Raw genomic sequence first — 19,479 nt, 5'->3', positions numbered from 1 at the left:
TGCAACCTTGACTTCTCCAAACTGGGCACCTTCCGTACCCTGACATACTGCCAACAAAAATCACAAACACAACGGTAAACAAGACATACCCTTGGGAGGGTTCTAGGTCCACCTACGGCGTATTCAACTAAACACCCCCACAGAAATAAGGACACCAACTTAACTCTTCTCAAATACAGAAATTGCATGTCAGACAAACAGCTATGTTCTGTGAATCTGCAATTATCAACCAAAACTCTCTGTCCGAAGTAAGACAGGTACACAAATAAGAATCTAACAGCGTACACTACTTGTAATCATTTGAACGTTTTATATAGAAAACTTCGCGTTCCGAGAAATCAGGAGAGAAAGTTATCAAATCACACAAGCTCTCGAGACGTGTCACAAGTATATCAATTACACACAAGGTATAGAATAAAAATACAAAATTAGTGTTCTTTCATAATGCCCCAACGTATCAAAGCAAACCACCATATACAAAACGTATAATTAAAAAATTTTATAGAGTCCTCCAAACAAAAATGTGTACATCCCTTTTACTACAGCTCCATATTTCCGGCGAGCCTTCAAATCTGCTTCCGGAGGTGAAGGCTGGGAGTCAGCTGGTGCGAATGACTGCTTACTGGCAGGCGGTAGTAAATCTTTTTAAGTCTTCATCCTCTGTCTGGGGCACAGTAGCAATATTGGGAGGTTTTATCAATACCAGTAAGGAAAAAAAAGCGAAAGAGTGACCCTTTGAGAGAGGAAGGGTGGGAGTGGTCACTCTTTCCATCTCTGGACAACAATATGAGTGCGTGTAGTACCCCGAAATCTTTGCCTTCTTCGGGACAGAAGTCCATTCACGATATCAATCACCCACTGGGCATCGAAGAAGCGGCGCTTCTCACACCAAGCCCGGAGCTTCCCTATACCAGCAGTATCGGCGACAAGGTAGGCTGGGAAAGTGGGGAGTCGGTGGTACGTGTAGCTACTGTTGGGGACATATGTAAATAGTATGAGCTGGGCGGGGTGGCAAGGTGTGCACCCCATTCAGGTGTTAGCATTTGCGGCAACAGCAGGTGCACGTCAAGCTTGGCCAAAGACGTACTAGTTTGTTGCAGTCTGACGTTTATAATTGTTTTCGTCTCATTTTCCATTGTGGTATCCAGTCGTGTTGCATACTAAACATTAGTTAAATTACTCGATTAAGGTACGCGTGATCTCGTGCTTAACACCTGTGGCTTCTTCTGGTTTCCGTCCCATATGAAATGAGAATGAAGCAAATACGTGTATTTAACTTAATTTATTATGGATCTAAAATGTTTTCAGATGTTTGGTAATTGTGATGGATTGCATTGGTTCTACGCGATTTTATTAATATTTGGTGCTGATATAGATTGACACATTGATGAGGGAGACTCTTATTGGTGTGTTTTTTAGGGTGATATTTGATCAGTTTTGGTGGTAGTATGATATTTGTGACGTTTGTTTCTAAAATGATGGACGGTACCCCTGACGAGTAATCGTTTATTCCTTATGAGGTTGCGATTGAAAGCAGAAGTGTCATCTGCATTATTTTGCACCAGGTCCCACAGCTGATGTGGAATGTTTCACACTATTCGTGATGCTACTGTACTTTGTGAATACAGCGGTATTTTCTCACTTTATCTCCGAATGTTTAGACCGAAACTGAATTTGAGCATCTATGTAGTTTTAATCAGATTTTTTTAAAATAAAGACATTTGGTGTATTTTGCATACTTTTGGTGACATTAATAAAAGTAGGGCAGTGAGTATAACATTGATATAGTTTGAAGATGCTTCCAGGACCAGGTCACAAAGTTTTTGTTTGCCCTAGTACAGTGTAGTTAGTGGCTTTGATGCAGTGAGTTAAGAGTAGGATGCACCTTGTGAATGCCATAATGCTATTTGCAGAAATATACAGGAGAAAAACAATTTGCTTGTATGATGTAGTGTGGCTTACAGCTTGAACCTGCTGTGCTGCTTCAAAGTGTCTGGGATTCCACTTTGGGGTGTGTCTTTGGGAGAAAAATGTATGTATATATAGATTTAATTACATAACTGTAGTATTGTCATTAGCATAACAATATAGCAGGCAACAAAAGTAAGAATGATGAACAAGTGCATTCTCCACCAGAAAACCCGAAGTGATTACAGAGGTATGGAAGGGTTAATGACCTGCCATAGTAAGCAGTGCATTGCGTCTAGTATCTGGCATAACATTCAGTAAGTTGGTTGAATGGATCCAAGAATTTCATGGTGTAGAGTAAACTTTGTAGATAGGTTATTGTAGGAGCAGGCTAGGTTAAAAAATTCCACTGACCCAGAAAAGTGTAATGCCATTATCTGGACTATTCCTTACAGGCCATATTGCAGACATGTGCTAGAAGGACATGCCTTCTGTGAAACTGGCAACATTGTAAGCATACCTGTTCTAATATGACCATATCTTGCGATCCTCAAATACTATTCACCAGACATCTAACTCTGGAAGGCATATGTAGTACTTTTCATAATCTCCCCTTACCTTTCAGTATGAATAAATTCCAGCATTGTGTATTATTACAGCCAGGTACAACCACACCTGTCCTACTGGGATTGCATTGTTCCACTGCAAAGGCCCATGTAGTTTCCGCAGCTGTGTATATATGTGCTCTATGTATTAATTTGTTTAACCAGGCTGGTCCAAAGGACTGTTTTTAAGAAGTAAATGAGACCAGCGGTAAAAAGAGTTGTGCCAAACATGTTTGTGCAGTGAGTATCCGTACGTTGCATTCACTTCATCAATAGTTTCATGAAAGGTATGAAACAAATGAACCATTGCTGTAAATACTATACATACCAATATTTTGTATTCCTCTGTGTAATTTTTCTAAGTGTCTAAATCAAGTATACTTCTGTGATTGTATTTGCCAGGGCTGTGCTTGAAGGTAGCCCATTGTGATCAGTCAGTGCACTGCCATGGAAAACAAACATTTTAAAGGGATCTGAGTTATATGTACAGTGTTCACTGTATGAGCAATTGTACAACAGACAAGCAAGCAAGAATGTGATTTATACATGGCGTGTACAGGCAGTCAAAATTTGCTATTAAATCAGCAGGAAGCTACTACAGAAAACTGACGTACGGGAAAGAGAATGTAGAAAATATGCAAGCTGAAGAGTCGTTGACATTTATGTCTGAAGTATTTGTGGGCAACAGACTTGGCAAAGTGACCATGAAAAAATGACTGGAATTTATTTCTAAGATCTGGCGGCAATTTAAGTGAGTGATGACTCCAACCAGGTATTAAGTTATGTGAAGACTTGGACATGGTCATTGGTAGTATGCAAGTGGTGGTGGGGGGAAGGAGGGTAGCATTAAGAATTATACTTTTTGGGGATTCCTAAAATAGTTATATCACTTGAGTTTTATTGGAACTGACGTTTGCCGCCAGAAAACTTCCAATTGAACTATGATAAATAAATCATTCATGCACTAATATGCTGTGTACGGCCAATTTTGTAGACATATGGACTGTATACAAAAAATGTAACGACCTTGTATGATCATCCCACATGCAAGTGATTGGTCCACAAAGTACCTCACAGCAGCAGCTTATAGTGGTAAATGTGGTAAAGCGAATGTATCTTGCCATTTTATGTTTGGCAGTGTGTGTGCTTCATTAGCCTACCCTGCTATCAAGATTGCTGCTAAAGTGAGTGAAACTTGCATGGATGCATAAGGAACTTCTAGCTGGCTCTTTTGGCATTATGGCCTTTTTTTTTCCAAGTTTGCCACTTATTTCAGAATAGCTTTTTGGTTTTTGAATTTGGTATAAATAGCCAATACATTGCCACTCAGGAATATGCCTTAGACTTAATGCATTCTAAACATCACCCCCCCCATACACACACAAAATTGTTTAAGCTGGTCTCAGCTGCCTTGTAGAACAATGTATGAAGTCTGTCATGGCAGAAAGATTGAGAATGTAATTCGGAGTAGTTCTAAGGTTGTATTCAAAATATGGTTCCAGCAGTTGTCCCATGGCACGTAAGCCACATAATTTCTTAACAGTGTGGCACTTTAATGTTATGATATTTTTGGTTGAAGAGGCACTCCGTTGTTTTCACTGTTCTTCTTTTATATGCATACTGAGCTTCTCTGGCTGTAAAACCTGTTACCAATCCCGCTGTGGTTGAATTTAAGGCCGCTGATGCTTTCTAGAGTATATCTGAGTCCTTTTAAAGATCATATTTTAGGCAAATGATTGCAGCTACTAATTTTGAATTCAATGCCTCTCTATTTCATTTGGTTTGCTGCTTTGTCTCATGCTAGTGTATTTATTTTGTTTTTGTCATATTTCATTTGATTAAATTTTCTTAAACTGAGTGTAACATGCAAAACATCTGGTATTAATTTTTATAAACCGGTTTAGTTACAGTTTATGGAAATTGATAATGTGTTGGTGATTAATTGATTTAAATGTGAACAATGGAAACAGTCTGAATGAAAAGGCAGCTTTTTGAAAGTTGAACAATGGAAAAGAGGCTATTTTTTTGGTGTTTCTAGAATTCACATGGACATGAACAGTCCCCATTACTGCCAACCTTGGCCTTTGTGGTACAAGGCATATCTCTGTGGACGTGAAGTTTTATGTGATACGGAAACTATTATCTACGAATGTCTGGAAGTAGTTTTGCATGGGGCAAGATAATTTTTAGCAGATACATGGCATAGGGACGGGAGCAATCTGTGGCCTCAAATTGCACCAGTGTAGCTTTACCCGAATGAGGAAACTGTGTGATTTATTGACAACTGTTTATATTTTTTGTTTAGGTGAGGAGGGCATTGCTGAAATCTGAAAACTTTTTCTGAAATTTAACTTTAATGTGATTAATATTAAGGTGCCTTTTTTTTCCCTTGATGTAGTGCTCAGTGAATGTCTGTAATCTGAGACTACTGCTAGAATAATGAGCAGTTATTTTTTTGAATTTATAAAAGTGTACACTCTCCACATGTCAAGTGTACTTTTAGAAAAAGGACAAATAGTTCATAGGTTCATAGGTTTATACTAGGCTATCTGCCCTAAGGCATTTTTAAGCCTAGCCCAAATTTTTGTGGCTTACGCCACCCCTTATGTGAAAAAATACTGTGCCCATTCGTTTGTTGTGCCTCTGTCCAGCAGTGACACAGAGATGATTCCCGGGGTAAACCTACGATCTCCCATCCACAGGTCTAGATTTCTCTTGAACAGAGTCAGCGAGGTGCTCTGCCTCACATGGACCGGGACTTTATTCCACAGCATAGGGAGTCTCTGAGTGATAGCACGTCCTATTTATATCCGTGCTAAGGTTTAAGTCGCTTGCTCTAGTGGTTTTGGTGGATTTGGATTTTTTGAGGTGGAGCATGTCCATTAATTCCGGGTTGGACATGGCCTTGTATGTCAGGCACATGTCACCTCTGAGCAGACGGTATGCGACTGAATAGAGCTGGAGTTTCTTCAATCTGGCAGCATATGACAGATTTTGGAGTCCCTTTATCCTTTTGGTGAGGAACTTTTGGGGTCTCTCCAATTGCTGCAGATGTCGGGTGAGATACATCCCGAATGGGGCATTGTACTCGATCATTGGTCTGATAAGTGAAGAGTACAGGGGAACAATGACCTCACTAGATCTGGATGTGAATCCCTTCATGATTAGGTGGGCAATGTAGAAGGTCTTTCTAACCACTTTAGCAACGTGAGTGTCAAAAGAAAGGCCACTGTCAACCTGGGTCCCCAGGTCCCTGATATAACCTCTTCTGTGCTTAGTGGATTGCCACCTATATGGTAGCTTGGGGTTACCTTGTTTTTCCCGAAGGGTATGACTATACATTTTTTGGCGTTTAACTTCAGGCCATGGCTCTGGCACCAGCTATCTGTTTCCGTGAGTCCCTTCTGAAGGATATCCGTGTCCGATGCACTTTCCACTATGGCGCCCAGTTTGCAGTCGTCTGCAAACTTTGTCAGCCAAAGTCCTCCCATGTTGGCCTGTACTTCTGAGAAGTAGATGCCAAACAATAGGGGGCCAAGGACTGAGCCCTGTTGGACACCACTTGTGACTGGCTTGGAGTCTGACACAGCGCCAGCAACTCTAACCCTGTGGGTTCTGTCCTTAAGCCAGTTTGCAACCCATCTTGTGACATATGGGTTTACATTTAAGCTGGTAAGTTTTTCTACAATATCCGAGTGGGGTATTGTGTCGAAAGCCTTTGCAAGGTCAAGGTAGGCTGTATGGACTGCCTTTCCCTCATCAATGGCCTTGGTGACTGTTTCGAAGAAGTCAACCAAGTTCAAAAGGCATGATCTTCCCTTGACAAAGCCAAACTGGGTCGGGTCCAGTGTCTGCAAGTCCCCTATATCTTTGTTTATGAGCTCCATTATGATCCTCTCCATAGCTTTGCAGACTAGACTTGTTAAGCTTATGGGGCGGTAATTACCAGGGTCCGAAGAGGCGCCGCCTTTGTGGAGTGGGACCACAGTTGCCGTACGCCACTCCTTGGGCATGTATCCTGTGGTAAGGCTGAGATTAAACAGCTGCCTTATGTGCGGGTTTAATTCCTCATTTAGCTCGTGTAGCACACAGCCGGGGACACCAACCGGTCCCATTGATGCTGTGTTTTTAGCTTTAGAGAGAGCAGCTTTCACCTGCGCATTTGAGATGTCCGGGAGGCTACACTCGGCTGGGATAGTTATCTCTCCTTTGGGGGGGGGGGGTGAAGTTTGCACTGAACCTGTCTGCCAGTATGTTGGCAATGTCTGTGGGTTCAGTGATTTTTGTATCATTTTGGACTAATTCTGAGCATATCTGGGAGTTTCCACCCAGGTTCCTAACATAGCTGAAAAAGGCCTTATGATTGTCCTTTGAATCCATGGCAATTTTTCTCTCAAAATTGGCCTTAGTTGATTTTATGAGTGCTCGTATTTTTTTACTAATAATGATCAGGGGTGACTTCCCTTTTATGGATTTTGTTCTATCATGTAATAGCTTTCTCCTCTTATTGTAAAGTTTGTTAATGGCTGGGGTCCACCAGACTGGACGTTTGCCCTTTGTGGAAAGAGTCTTGGTTTTATTTGGGATTGCCTGATCCATGCAGTCCTGGAGGTGTTCATAGAAGGCATTTGTAAGGGCTTCCGCAGCTTGGGTTGTGGTTTCCTCTGGCTCAGGGGCCTTGAAGGATACCACACCAGTCTTGAGTAGTGTGAAGTTTGCTTTAGAGAAGTTCTTCACTATGGTCTTTTTTGTTTGGGGTGGGGGCGGGATGTGGATTTCCAGTGAGATTAGTTTATGATCAGATCTCACCAATGAGGGATATACTTCCGGTGTGGAGCATTTTGTCCCCATGTTTGTGACAATGAGATCTAGTATATTTTCTCCTCTCATGGGAACAGTGACTAGCTGTTCCATGGCATTTGAATTAAAAGTCAGTAATTTGTCTTCACCTGATAATGCATTGTTAAAAGAGACCAAATTACTTTAAGGATAGATTCTTTTTTGAGTATACTTAATTTCAGGTAAGACATGGGTAAACATACATAACTTAACATAAAAAAGTCATATTAACATGTTTCCAGTTATATGCATTATACATTGGATAGGTTTTTTTTTTTTATTATTACAATTTTTGTCAGTCCAACACTGCATAAATTGCTCATTTCTTGCCTTCCATTAAACCTCGCTTCTCCTTCTGAACATTGTTCCCAAAATTTCCCTTTATTTATAAGTAATTTGCTCCTTTCCTTTTCAAAAGATCATACTTCCAGTTCGTTCATCTCTGTAACAGTATTCGATTTTCTGCCAACTCCTCATACTCCCAGAGCATATCTTCCCAATTATTGTTTTCTTCCCCATCACGCATCAAATATTTGCCATCTACCTGAGGAAAAATTATTTGGATTTTGCTTGAGGTACAGTAATACTTAAAACACTTTCAACCAAAACTCCTAAACCTTCTAGATTTTGTTAGACTTGGGAGCCATACACATGTCCTCCCATTGTAATGGAAGACAGGCTGGAAAAATCAAACTTTCCTAACCTCCTTTGATTTCTGTAGTTATCATGCAATATTTTCTACGCTCTACTAATTATAGGTTCATAGGTTAGAACTAGGCTAACTGCCCTTGTGAGCCATTTCAAGCCTAGCCAATTACCCCATATGAGAATCAAACCCTGCACTTTGCGTCTGTAAGGTAAACACCTTAACCATTATCGAACCAACTAATAACCGTTCCGCATGTCAGTTTTTTTATGACTAATGTTAATTTCAATTATAATACTCTCAGTATAACTATCTTCCATTAACATTTCCATCATAGCATTGACATAATCATTCTTTTCAACTATTGCTACCCCATTCCCTTTATTGGGTCGCATTATCCGCATTTATTTGTTACTAACTAACATGCTTAACAGATCACTCTCTTTCTTTGTCAAATTAGCATATCTCCGTCTACCAGACTTATTCATGTGTGCTCTGATGTCCATTTCACATGCTTTTTCAAATAGAGGAACTGTCTGGTTAGTAGGGGGATTAAATTAACAATATAAAATTTAGGCCAATAGTGGATGGAAAAAGAAGTAAGACATGTTTCATTAGTTAATTTTTAGATTATCGGATGCAAAGGGAATTGACTTCTTTTAAATATATTATAAGAGATTTGTGGAATTTTTTGGAAAAATTAAAAACAGTCAACATTAATTACAGTATATTTCTCACGATTGATGTTTGTAATCTATTTACTGTAATTCCCCATGATACGGGTCTAAGTTGGCTGGAAACACAACTGATAAAAACAGGATTATACAACCAAGATAAAGTCAATGTATATATTACACTCATGGCAGCTGTCCTATATAATAACTACATATATTTTGAAGGTTATTTCTTTAAACAGTTAACAGGAGTGGCTATGGGGGCAGCATGTGCCCCCATATATGCAAACTACATAATGGCATATTGGGAGCAAGAATGTGTTCCCGACCATCCATTTTAAGTACATAAGGCAATACACATGCTATCTGGACGATATTTTTATTATATGGGATGGTAGCTTAGAGCAAATTGAAATTTTTATCAGATATATAAATAACACTGTAGAATATTTTAAATTTACTCATCAATTCAGTAAGGAAACAATATCCTATTGACAAGACAAATAAATGCATCAAATCAGACGTATACAGAAAAAGTACATTTTCTAATTCCTATTTGGATTTTAATAGCTGGCATCCTTACCATCAAAAAAGAGCGATAATGAAAGGTCAGATGTTAAGAGCAGCAAGAATGGTGAGTGACCGTGATGCATTCATACAGGAATAAGATTTTATGATAACCATGTTTAAAAGAAGGGGTTACCCTGATGATTTATGTAATAATGTAAAGAAAGAGGTGGTGCACAAAAGAGAAATAGGTTTTTATCAAGCAATAATAAAGATGAATGTAAGCACTGATGAAAGTAACATTTTGAGAAGAAATCAAGATGCCAGTAGAATGAATAAAAATATGAATTTAGTCTATATAATCACTTACAATCAGGATGTGGAATGGTATATAGGGATGGTCAAGAAAAACTGGGGCTTCTTACAATTAGACAAGCAAGTAAGTACAAAAATAGGGGGAGTCCCTAAGTTTGTATTTCAGAAAGACCAGTCCCTTAAAGGACAACCGCGCCCTCAGACTCAAAAAAACATATTAATTTCATCATGGTTTGATGTTTCCTACATTTTAACAGCACTCTGAGACTATTTTGAGCTTTTTAGATATTTTTAGATGCAATTTCTGACTCTGACCACATTTTTAGATGCAATTTCTGACTCTGACCACATGGGGTCTGGCATATTGAAAAAATTCAGACTGTTTACTCTGCCTCAACTATCCCATAATGCATTATTTGTCTCACAAAAATTGCATCAGATCTGCCACTTTTTCCCTTAAGTTGCCGTGACTTCATTGACAGGCATTCACTGCAGTCTTCAAATCCACTACTTTTGGTTAAATTGTTATCCTTTTTAAATGACCACTTGAAACACAAGCAGTGCAAATGCTACAGAACAGAACACAAAAGTGCATTTTCTAGCTTTTTCTCCTTTCAGATGCTAAATTGCTTTCTTTTGTGAAGGCTGGAATCTAGCTCTTCAAGGAATCTCCCCTCCCACTTCACACCTACCTTCCCTAGCTGTCAAACAGCCAAGGGTAATTTGAGCCATTATCTGCATGTGATTGACAGCTCATCACAGCAGGTGACCAGACCAATGTATTGTTTGCTAGTCTGCCTTTTCCTCCTTACAGTGGGAGACTTTTTTTTGTTGCACTACTCCTGTCAAATTTAAAACTAAGCAACATAGCACTGGCAATACTTCCCTGCTTTGCAAAGCATCAGTCTGCCACTTATTTTCCCTTCCTGTTTAAATAGCTAACAGATGATACACTATAAACAAATTTCAGACCTGCATGACAGCACCCACATGCTTTGAGTCAATATTAAACAAAAAAACTTATGGTAATGCATACCAGTTGTAATTTGTTGCACTTTAATTGTGCCAGACATCATCTTATGCAATAACATCCTGTTACTGTCTACGCATGTTCACTGCAAAATTATCCTCTTTTTGTAGCCGTTACTGTACTTCATCAGTAGGGCTCTTCTTAATAGTGAGATTAGTCAACTTATTTGGCTGGACTTCACAGTTCCAGCAATGGTCAACTACATATACTGCACCATATATTGGTTTACTCAGAATTTCACCGCTTAGTATGCATGGTCTTACTACATTTTTAGCTTTACAGTATCTCAATTTACAAAGTCTGCGCTATATCCATTTCTCTATAAATATAACCCCTGTATACATTAAGACTGTAGCGTAATGAAGATCCATCACCTATGAAACAGTTTTTTAATAGACCTTACAAATCTATAGCAATCATATACCATTTAATTTTTAAAAATGTACCAGAAGTCAACTGATCCCTCAGACATACAAGATTAGCTGGCTTTTGGTTTACAATGTGCAAAAGTGGCAATTCCCACAGCACTATTGTGAAAAGCCTCTGTACCTCGTCAATGTAGCCAGCATCACAGAGGTCCACTCACACCACAATCCTTCCGTCTACAGCCTGATCCACTCACATCACCAGTTGCATCCAACAGTCTTCCAGATGCATGTGACGCTTGCCCAGCCAAAAAAATCTACATGCCTACATTTATTCACCAAGGACCAGTCCTTAAGACACTGTACAAGCTCCAGCTGCCGACAAATAAAAAGGAATCATACACAACTTCATACCGCTCCATCATTCACACAATAGTACTGCAAATCAAGGCTAAGACAAGACATTCCACAATAGCAGTCTCTTGGTCTACATCTGCACAACATGACAGATCTTGCACAAGTTATGCCAATCGATTGACCTTTGTTATTTTATTTAATTCTAGCAGCACACATACACATCACTATTTCTGAAAACATTATTATCACTTCACTATTTCTGAAAACTTTATCACTTTACAATACCAGTACGCATTCCATAAAATAGTATCATTTGTCCAGAGCCTCGCAGGAGCACCATGTAGCTCAAAATTGCAAACTTGCATGCTCAGCTACTTGTTCCCAAATGACCACAAGCAAACAAGAGTTTCACCCTGACCAACTTGTTACAAACTACTATGTCTACTTTACAACCTGCTCCCTCAATGCTATGAATGCTTCACTATTTCATGCTTGGATTGATACTCCATTGAAAATGGCACTTTCCAAGTGTGTAATGTGCAGGACTCTAATCATACCATTCACAGATGAAGCCAAAAAGATACATGTAGTGACTGCATGTAATAACCAGTCCATACACCATCGGTAATACAATTCTACCTTACATAGCTTATCAGTTCCATCCATTTAACCATCAGACACACACCATTTAATTTACCATCCATTAACAAGTTAAGAACCAATCCAGTTAGCTATATTCATCAAGTCAGGAAACCATAACATTACACATCACAAACCATCCATAACCCATTTGTAGACTCCATTTCACATCACATGAATTCATTGTAGCACCATGTTAGACATTGCATTCAACACGATGGCCTTCTGTAGTGAGCTGTACTACTTCCATGCAATGTGATTCCATCGTACAGGTAGCCAAATGTAATTACCTTGCAGAAAAGAGGCTGAAATGTGGAGTATGACCACTACTTTTCCACACAGCCAGGGGGTGCAAATACAAAATCCTCAACTCTTTACACTCTGGTATGTGCATAACACAATTAGTCTGTGAACATCCACAGTATGGATAACAGAGATTCACCATTGCCATGGACGGTTTTGTCTTGAGCAAAAACATATCGACTAGATGGGAGACCCTACAGTCCCAGGTTAGTGCCCATGAAATGTCATGGCAACAAATCCGGAGTGAGAGACAAGACTCTGAATAGACCATCGACTATATCCAAAACAGGGGGTATAGCCAGAGGCCTATGTTGTAAGCTCAAATGATGGAAGCCTGCTCTGAGGACAGTGATTATTCCTCCACTCTAGGCCTTTTATCTGTGAGGGTGGGTGAGTACCCCTGATAAGAGTAATCAAGTCCTCAGCCATTTTAAGCATCTGTTTCTTCGTTGTGGTTCCAGGTGAGGGGCCCTTACCAAACGGTTTCCTGGGGTGTTTGGAAGCCTTGGCCTTGGTAAAGGCCTTTATAGAGAAGGTAGAGGGAGGTCTGAAGACGCCATGAGAAGAGGCAGATTTCTCGACCGTCTCAGCATCAGTAGCAAAGAAGGCTTCAGTATAGCCAGGTAAGATTTTGGCCGACACACCAGCCTCAAGTACCCAAGGTACTGCTAAAGAGGTGTCGTCTGTAGGCAGAGGCTGTGTCATAGTCTCGCTGCAAACTGGGACACTAGAGGTCGGCTTAAGCGTGGTGTTGGTAGAGGCCGCGGACCGCATGTGTCTGGCCTTTTCCTTGTGTTTTTTGTGTAAATGTGTAGTCGGTATATCAGACAACATTGTAAAATTCAAATCTTCTCCAAAAAGATTTTCAGCGAACTCGCCCCGACGCTTTATAGTGCGCATACTGAAAGCACAAAAGTGACAGGCAGAGACGTACTGGTCTGGGCCTAAGCAAGGTATGCAAAGGGAATGTAAATCCCTATGAGGTATTTGCTTCCCACAAGAAATAGAATTAGCTCTTACTGCTTTTAGTGACATTGGTCTGAGCCAAGAAAATTATCCCCAATGGGGTACTTAGCTTTTTAGATGACTTTGGAATGCTGATATTTAGTTCTCATGAGCTGTCCGACCGGCACTTGCAAACTGCTTTTGCTTTGGGCACCGTGCGGCAAGAAATACTGAAGAAAATTGCCTCGGCTGTTTCCTTTATACCCATGCCGCACTAACGTCAGGGAAGAAGTGAAGACAAACTACGCTGGACAAGGACTTTGGAATACTGCCGACTGAGGGGGATCTCCTGATGGCAGGACAACCCATTTGTGATGTCTGCAGCTGTATGCACGATGAACATTGTCCAATGCCACCCACAGGAGCCAGTGCACAATCACAGTATGGGGAGTGTGTGAAGTAATACTGCAACATGGAAGGCATGGACATCTTTCGGGTAACAATTCACACAACTTTGATGTCCTCCAGTTCCACTGTTGTACTATTCCATGTGGTTGCCTTCCGCAGCTCACCATGAACTCTATTCTTTGATAGATGTTTCCCTAGGAAAAGGTGGATGGCAGCCCGTTCCAATCTAGCTCTGCCCATTGTGATTGCCCTGCTTGCATTTTTACACAACGTCTCGGCTATGGAACAACTAGCTACTTCAATGATAGCATTGGTGGTGGTCCCACGTCCCTTAAGTCCCCTGAAGAGGCCATGGATCTTCTGTAGTGAGCTGTACTACTTCCATGCAATGTGTTTCCATGGTACAGGTAGCCAAATGAAATTACCTTGCAGAAGAGGCTGAAATGTGGAGTATGACCACTACTTTTCCACACAGCCAGGGGGTGCAAAGACAACTGTTTTACACACTGTGATATGTGCACAAAACCCAATTTGTCTGTGAACATCCACAGTATGCATAACAGGTTCCTGAATAGGTCCATCACCATTGCCATGAATGACGCTTTGGTCTTGAGCAAAAACAAGACATCGCATTGACGGGAGACCCTCCCGTCCAAGGTTACTGCCCGTCAGATGTCATTGCTTCATGTACATACATTTAGGTGAGTCTTTGACATGTCTCTACTTAAACCCAGGTAGGTGTCCATTTCATATGTTTTCTTAAACGTAGACCCCCCTTCCTGAAGGTAGTCTGTATAAGCTCCATTCATGTTGAGAAATGCAGACATATCTAAAAAAGTCCATTTATAGCTCATTGTGCACCCCTCTGTATTCATTACTACACAATACCGGATTAGGTGTATTTTACTTTTCTGTGTCTCGAAAAACTTCATGGAAAATATTTTCCTCTTTTGATAGGCAAGATTGCCTTGTTCATCTGTGATCACTACTTGGTGTGATTGACCATAGAGGGAACCAGGGCTCTCGACCAGTATTGAGTCAACCTAAAGATGTACACTTTTTCCAGCTTAAGTTTCAGCTGCACATTTGGAAAGAATCTGAAGGGTTGTACAGCATGCAGACAATTCCCCTGCCAAGAGGTGGAGATGGCATCGCTTATCACTGCCTTGTCACTTTGCAATGCCAGCCTAATTGCCTGTTGGAAAAGGCAAACAGGTGCATTTGAGGTATGCCCCACATGTGGGGCAGTTCCAGTAAGATCTCTGAAGCTGTACAGAATGCCTGGGTGCATCCCAATGGGTGTCACTTAACTGGTCAATCAGGGCTAATCTTGCATATTCTAGCAGTCGTTAGAACCACAAAACAGTTAAAATTAATTTAACTGCAGTGAGCTATTAATGGTATAGGTGTAGTCTCGACTAGTACCATCAATAGCTGGGTATAATACTCAGTTGAAAAAAATTCCCACCATTTACTTACCCAGTCCACATTAGTAAATGCGCCGTTTCAACCTGGAGGTTTACTACAGTCACCGAATCGTGAAATATGTCTAGCAATCACCATACTCTTCTCAGGACGTTCACACTTAGCAATATTCTTTGGTATGTCAGGTATAGACATGGGTTGCGTTTCCAAGATCCCTCGCTTAGCTTTTATAACTTCCAACATCAGGTCATATATGTAGTCAAACTTTCTTTTCTCAAATATTGGTTTGGCTACCCACTCCTGTTTTGCTTTTGGGTACACCACGCGATACCTTAGCTCTCCCTTGGCTGCTGACTTCTTTGTAGGGAATCTCACCACTGCTTGCTCACGATGAACGTTCTCATTATGATCCAGGATGGCAAGTATGATTCTTGCTTTCATTCCTGCAAAACTAAAGTGCTCAAACTTGGGGCAATATTTGCATAGTAATGCATGGAACACCTCCAGATCACCAGTATGGCAGAATTTGGTGATGTGCTTCAAATCTTTAATGAGAAATTTGTTAGCAACAATTCTCTTCAATGCACTGTGACAGGCATCATCTTCTTCCAGCCACTTTGTCTCGTCTCCATCGATGAGTGGCATTTCATGTCCACAACAGGAAAGCTTGTTGCCACCATCCCAACTGTGTTGGTCGGTTACATGGTAGAGCAACGACAACCATTTCTCCTCTAGTACTACTGCATCCCCTTCACACATTTCAGCACACCACCACAGGTGATTTGAAATACTGTGGCACCACTGCAGTAAGTCTTGCTTGCCTCTCCTTTTCCCAGCTTCAGTGATTTTCTTAGTCAAATTTTTGGTCATATGCCACACATCAAACTGATGATCCACATTTGGAAATTCTGTGCGCATCAATAACCTTATTCCAGGATGTCTGTCTGTCGCCACAAGGCTGACATTAACATCTTTATCCATCAAGTTTTTCATGCACTTCTTAAAAGCTTTCTTCTCCAGTGCCACTGAGGATACACCTCGGCTGACCTGCTCCAGGCAGAAATCTACAATGAATCCAGAATCCAGGTCCATCATGCTGTAGCAGCAGTACTTTGCAGAATAGCCTGGACTATCACACCGCCCATCTCCAGCTAACCTTACTTCCTTACCCATTGCATCTTCTAGCAGACGAGACTGATGCTGTGTCCAAGTATGCTGCAAAACGGGGAATAAATACTCCCGTTGAATCAAATAGAATGTGGTTTCACTTATAAATTCAAGTCCTAGATAAGCACTGAATCGCACTATATGTGCATATGTACTTCCACTGAAAAGTACAGACGATGCCAGTAGAAGATTGCCAGCTGGCATTCGGCCAATTAATGGTTGACTTTCCCAATGGAGAACTTCATGTCCACTAATGCATGAAACATTCACAGAGGCATAGGATCCCAACTTCACTTTCCTCAGTTCCACAGCCGAGGTGTGGCATTGTGGACAGGTCAGTTTCAGCAACAGGCAATCCAGGCAGGACTTGAACACAATGAACTTTGATTCTCCAACCATTTTCTCGTCTTCGTCCTGTTCCAGCACTGTGTCTTCGATCTCTGACGTAGACAAGTTGTCAGAAGTGTACAACCAGTCTGGATCCTTTTCCACATCATCTGTCCACTGAGAAAGTGAGGAGCTGCTATGTATGCTCGTGTTATGGACGTCCTTTCGTAGCTTGACCGGAGTACTGCAATGTGTCATCTCCGCAGCAATGTATGCACTAGAGCTACATGTGGCCTCTTCAGTGCAACTTTTGTCCTTTTCATTGGGACATCTAATCTCAATCAGGTGCTGATTGGCATTATTGAAACTGTGTTGTGGTCTGTCTTTTAAAATGTGTGGTCTAACAGTGGTGAGACTCCTACTTCTGGAACCTGTACAGCTGCATCAATCATAGTGCGTGGTACTGTTTCAAGGTCCTTTAGCTTCACTTGAATTCCTATGCTGCTACCTTTCTTTTGGGGAAACTTTGTCTGGCATGCGACTGTACTCTGACTGCAAATCCCAGTCTCCATTGCATATACTTCCATGTTTTCGACTACCTCTTCATACAAATCAGTTGCTTGAACCTACAATTACATAAGTGTTAATCAGTCAATGCTTGACTGATGACAAAGTTAACTACAGACACTCTACGATAACAGGATAAGCATTTTGATTGCCGACATCCGGACTCAGTATAGACAAGGGAGTCCCAATGAACTACATAAAATTTTTGTAATTTACACTATTACTCAGACAACCACAGACTGAATGCTTATCCAGAATCGCATATTACTGTAGGTTTTCATCTAAACTTACTTCCACACATTCTTGATGCGCTTGACAGTCTTCCATTCGGTCTTCCACAGTGTGTCTTGACGCATCATTATCTGCATCCCTTTGATTCTGTAGCTGCACATGCTTCCTCTGCAAGAGATACAAAAAGTAAGGCACATTAAAATTACACATTCACCTGAGTAGTGACTAATTATTTGTGCGCTGAAGAGGTAATACAATTACTCACCTTGCGTTGCACAGACCGTTGCTCTGTCACAAAGTCTTGCAATGTAGGCTGCGTTTTACTCAGAAGGTCTTCAATAAGCTGCATGTAAAAAGTACATCCAATTAACTGTTGCAATTTGAAACACATGCAGTGCCAGTATCTCACTACGCAAACGTCAGTTGACTCATTAAACCTTTCATTGCTCCACTGATACTCACCTTCTGCTGCTGTTTCTGCTGCAACCGATGTACTGAAGATGTCCGTGTCTTGCTGTTCGAAAGTGAGAAAATTTATGGTACTGCCGCTTTTATTAATCTCCGTATTGGTCGCTTGGGTCTCATCTCATCAGGAAGTAGCTGTTGCTGGTAGTCAAGGTGAAACTGGCTCTGCTCAAAGTGTTGAGAGCAGAGGAAATGTCGTGGCTTTGCACTACCCAAAACTTCCTTAACAAACTTCGGTATGCTACCAACATCTCTACCACAGTTAATCACCCACTGTCTACACAGGTTGATATCCCGTGGAAACCAATGGAATGATACCCCCCGTGGCAGATTGTCTTGGCGCATACTACAGTTAATTGCAAAGCAGGAAGGCATTTTGACGATCACCTAATAAAAATAATAATTACTATATCAAATCATACAGTACACACAATTAATTCATGGTAAACTAGTTACACTCGTTGATATTCATACAACCTGTAAGACTTAATGGTTAGAATCGATGTGCAATGAGATATCCAAATTTAATAATGGCTGCTTTTGTGTGACAGTCATGCAATACATTTGTCAGTGTCACTTGCATCTGCCTTCTCTCTGCAATCAAAGTGTATCCTCGCTTACAGCCTTTACACGACACATGGAAGTCTGCATTTACTCCGATTCAAACTGGGGCACTGTAAACATCTACTTTTCTACATGAGCAATGTGAAAGCATTTTTCATTCAGGTGAATTTCTCCCCTTACCACAAAAACACTTTGTGCTACAAATTAATGAAATGACGCAGGTTGGCATATAGCGATTGTATGCTAACTCTGAAAATGCCTAATAACTTATGGATTCATTAGTCTTGCATAGGCAGTGTGACCGGACCTGTACATAATTACAAGCCACTTAAAGGATGACATACACTTTTGTCTGCATGGTGTGAAGGACGTCAGTTGCACAGGTGGACATTCGCCAATGATTTAAAGTTGCTGAAATATTGCCATAAAAAAAGACAATCACCATCATGATATACAACAGTGAAAACGGCTGTAAGTACGTACTCTGCTCTCAGAGCAGCATCAATTTAAGGTGATGGTAGACAGATGTACAAATGTACACATGACACATTAAGTATCCAAGTCAATGATACTAACTTTATTAGTGTACAAACTTCATAAGGTAGCGTATACAGTATTTCACAAGTAAAACCATTTTTCAACTGTGAAAAGGAAATGCACAGCTAACAATAGACATGTCAGTGTTCAGAATAAATCCAAAGTCCCTCAAAGGCTCTAAATCCTGTGTACGAATCATCATCTGCACATGGAAACTGTTCTCGAATTCGTGACACTACACAAGCGGGAAGCACCATTCGATTACCAAATCCCAGCCTTCGATTGTTATGCACCCACAACACATATGCACGGTACGCCACAACCCGGTACAACCTGAAATATAGAGCAATCCTGTGGTGAGAGAGACAGACAGAGAGAGAGAGACAGACAGAGAGAGAGAGAGACAGACAACGTACTTGTTTGTCCACTGCGGTGGTTGATAACACCCTCTACGCCGACACAGAAGCCTGAATATACTTTTTAAAATGTGGGTATAAAGGCATGCCGAGTCAAACTGTGGGTGCACAGTTATGCATGCATTGTGACCTGAAGTTGAAGTTAGTTCTGCCCATTTTTCAATTGCTCGTGGAGAAGACACGCAACATAGGCATTCGAGTGACATGGTCATCATTGTGCATTTGCCACATAGGCACCA

General features: G+C 40.8%; 1 protein-coding gene across 1 annotated transcript in view; it reads left to right on the top strand.

Annotated features, from left to right (window-relative positions):
- Positions 1-362: 362 nt before the first annotated feature.
- The window catches only part of SNX30 (sorting nexin family member 30), a gene marked incomplete in the record, with an annotated part of 1,404,645 nt that continues 1,385,528 nt past the window's right edge, over positions 363-19,479 (top strand). The window contains 1 exon segment of the mRNA XM_044061022.1: positions 363-930. Coding sequence (XP_043916957.1) covers positions 787-930 — 144 coding nt within the window.

This window comes from Protopterus annectens, chromosome 2.part0, assembly GCF_019279795.1.
Source record: "Protopterus annectens isolate FY-2018-M chromosome 2.part0, PAN1.0, whole genome shotgun sequence".
Classification (NCBI taxonomy): Eukaryota; Metazoa; Chordata; order Ceratodontiformes; family Protopteridae; genus Protopterus; species Protopterus annectens.
Note: the sequence above shows the minus strand (reverse complement) of the source record. Positions and strands in the feature narration are given on the sequence as shown.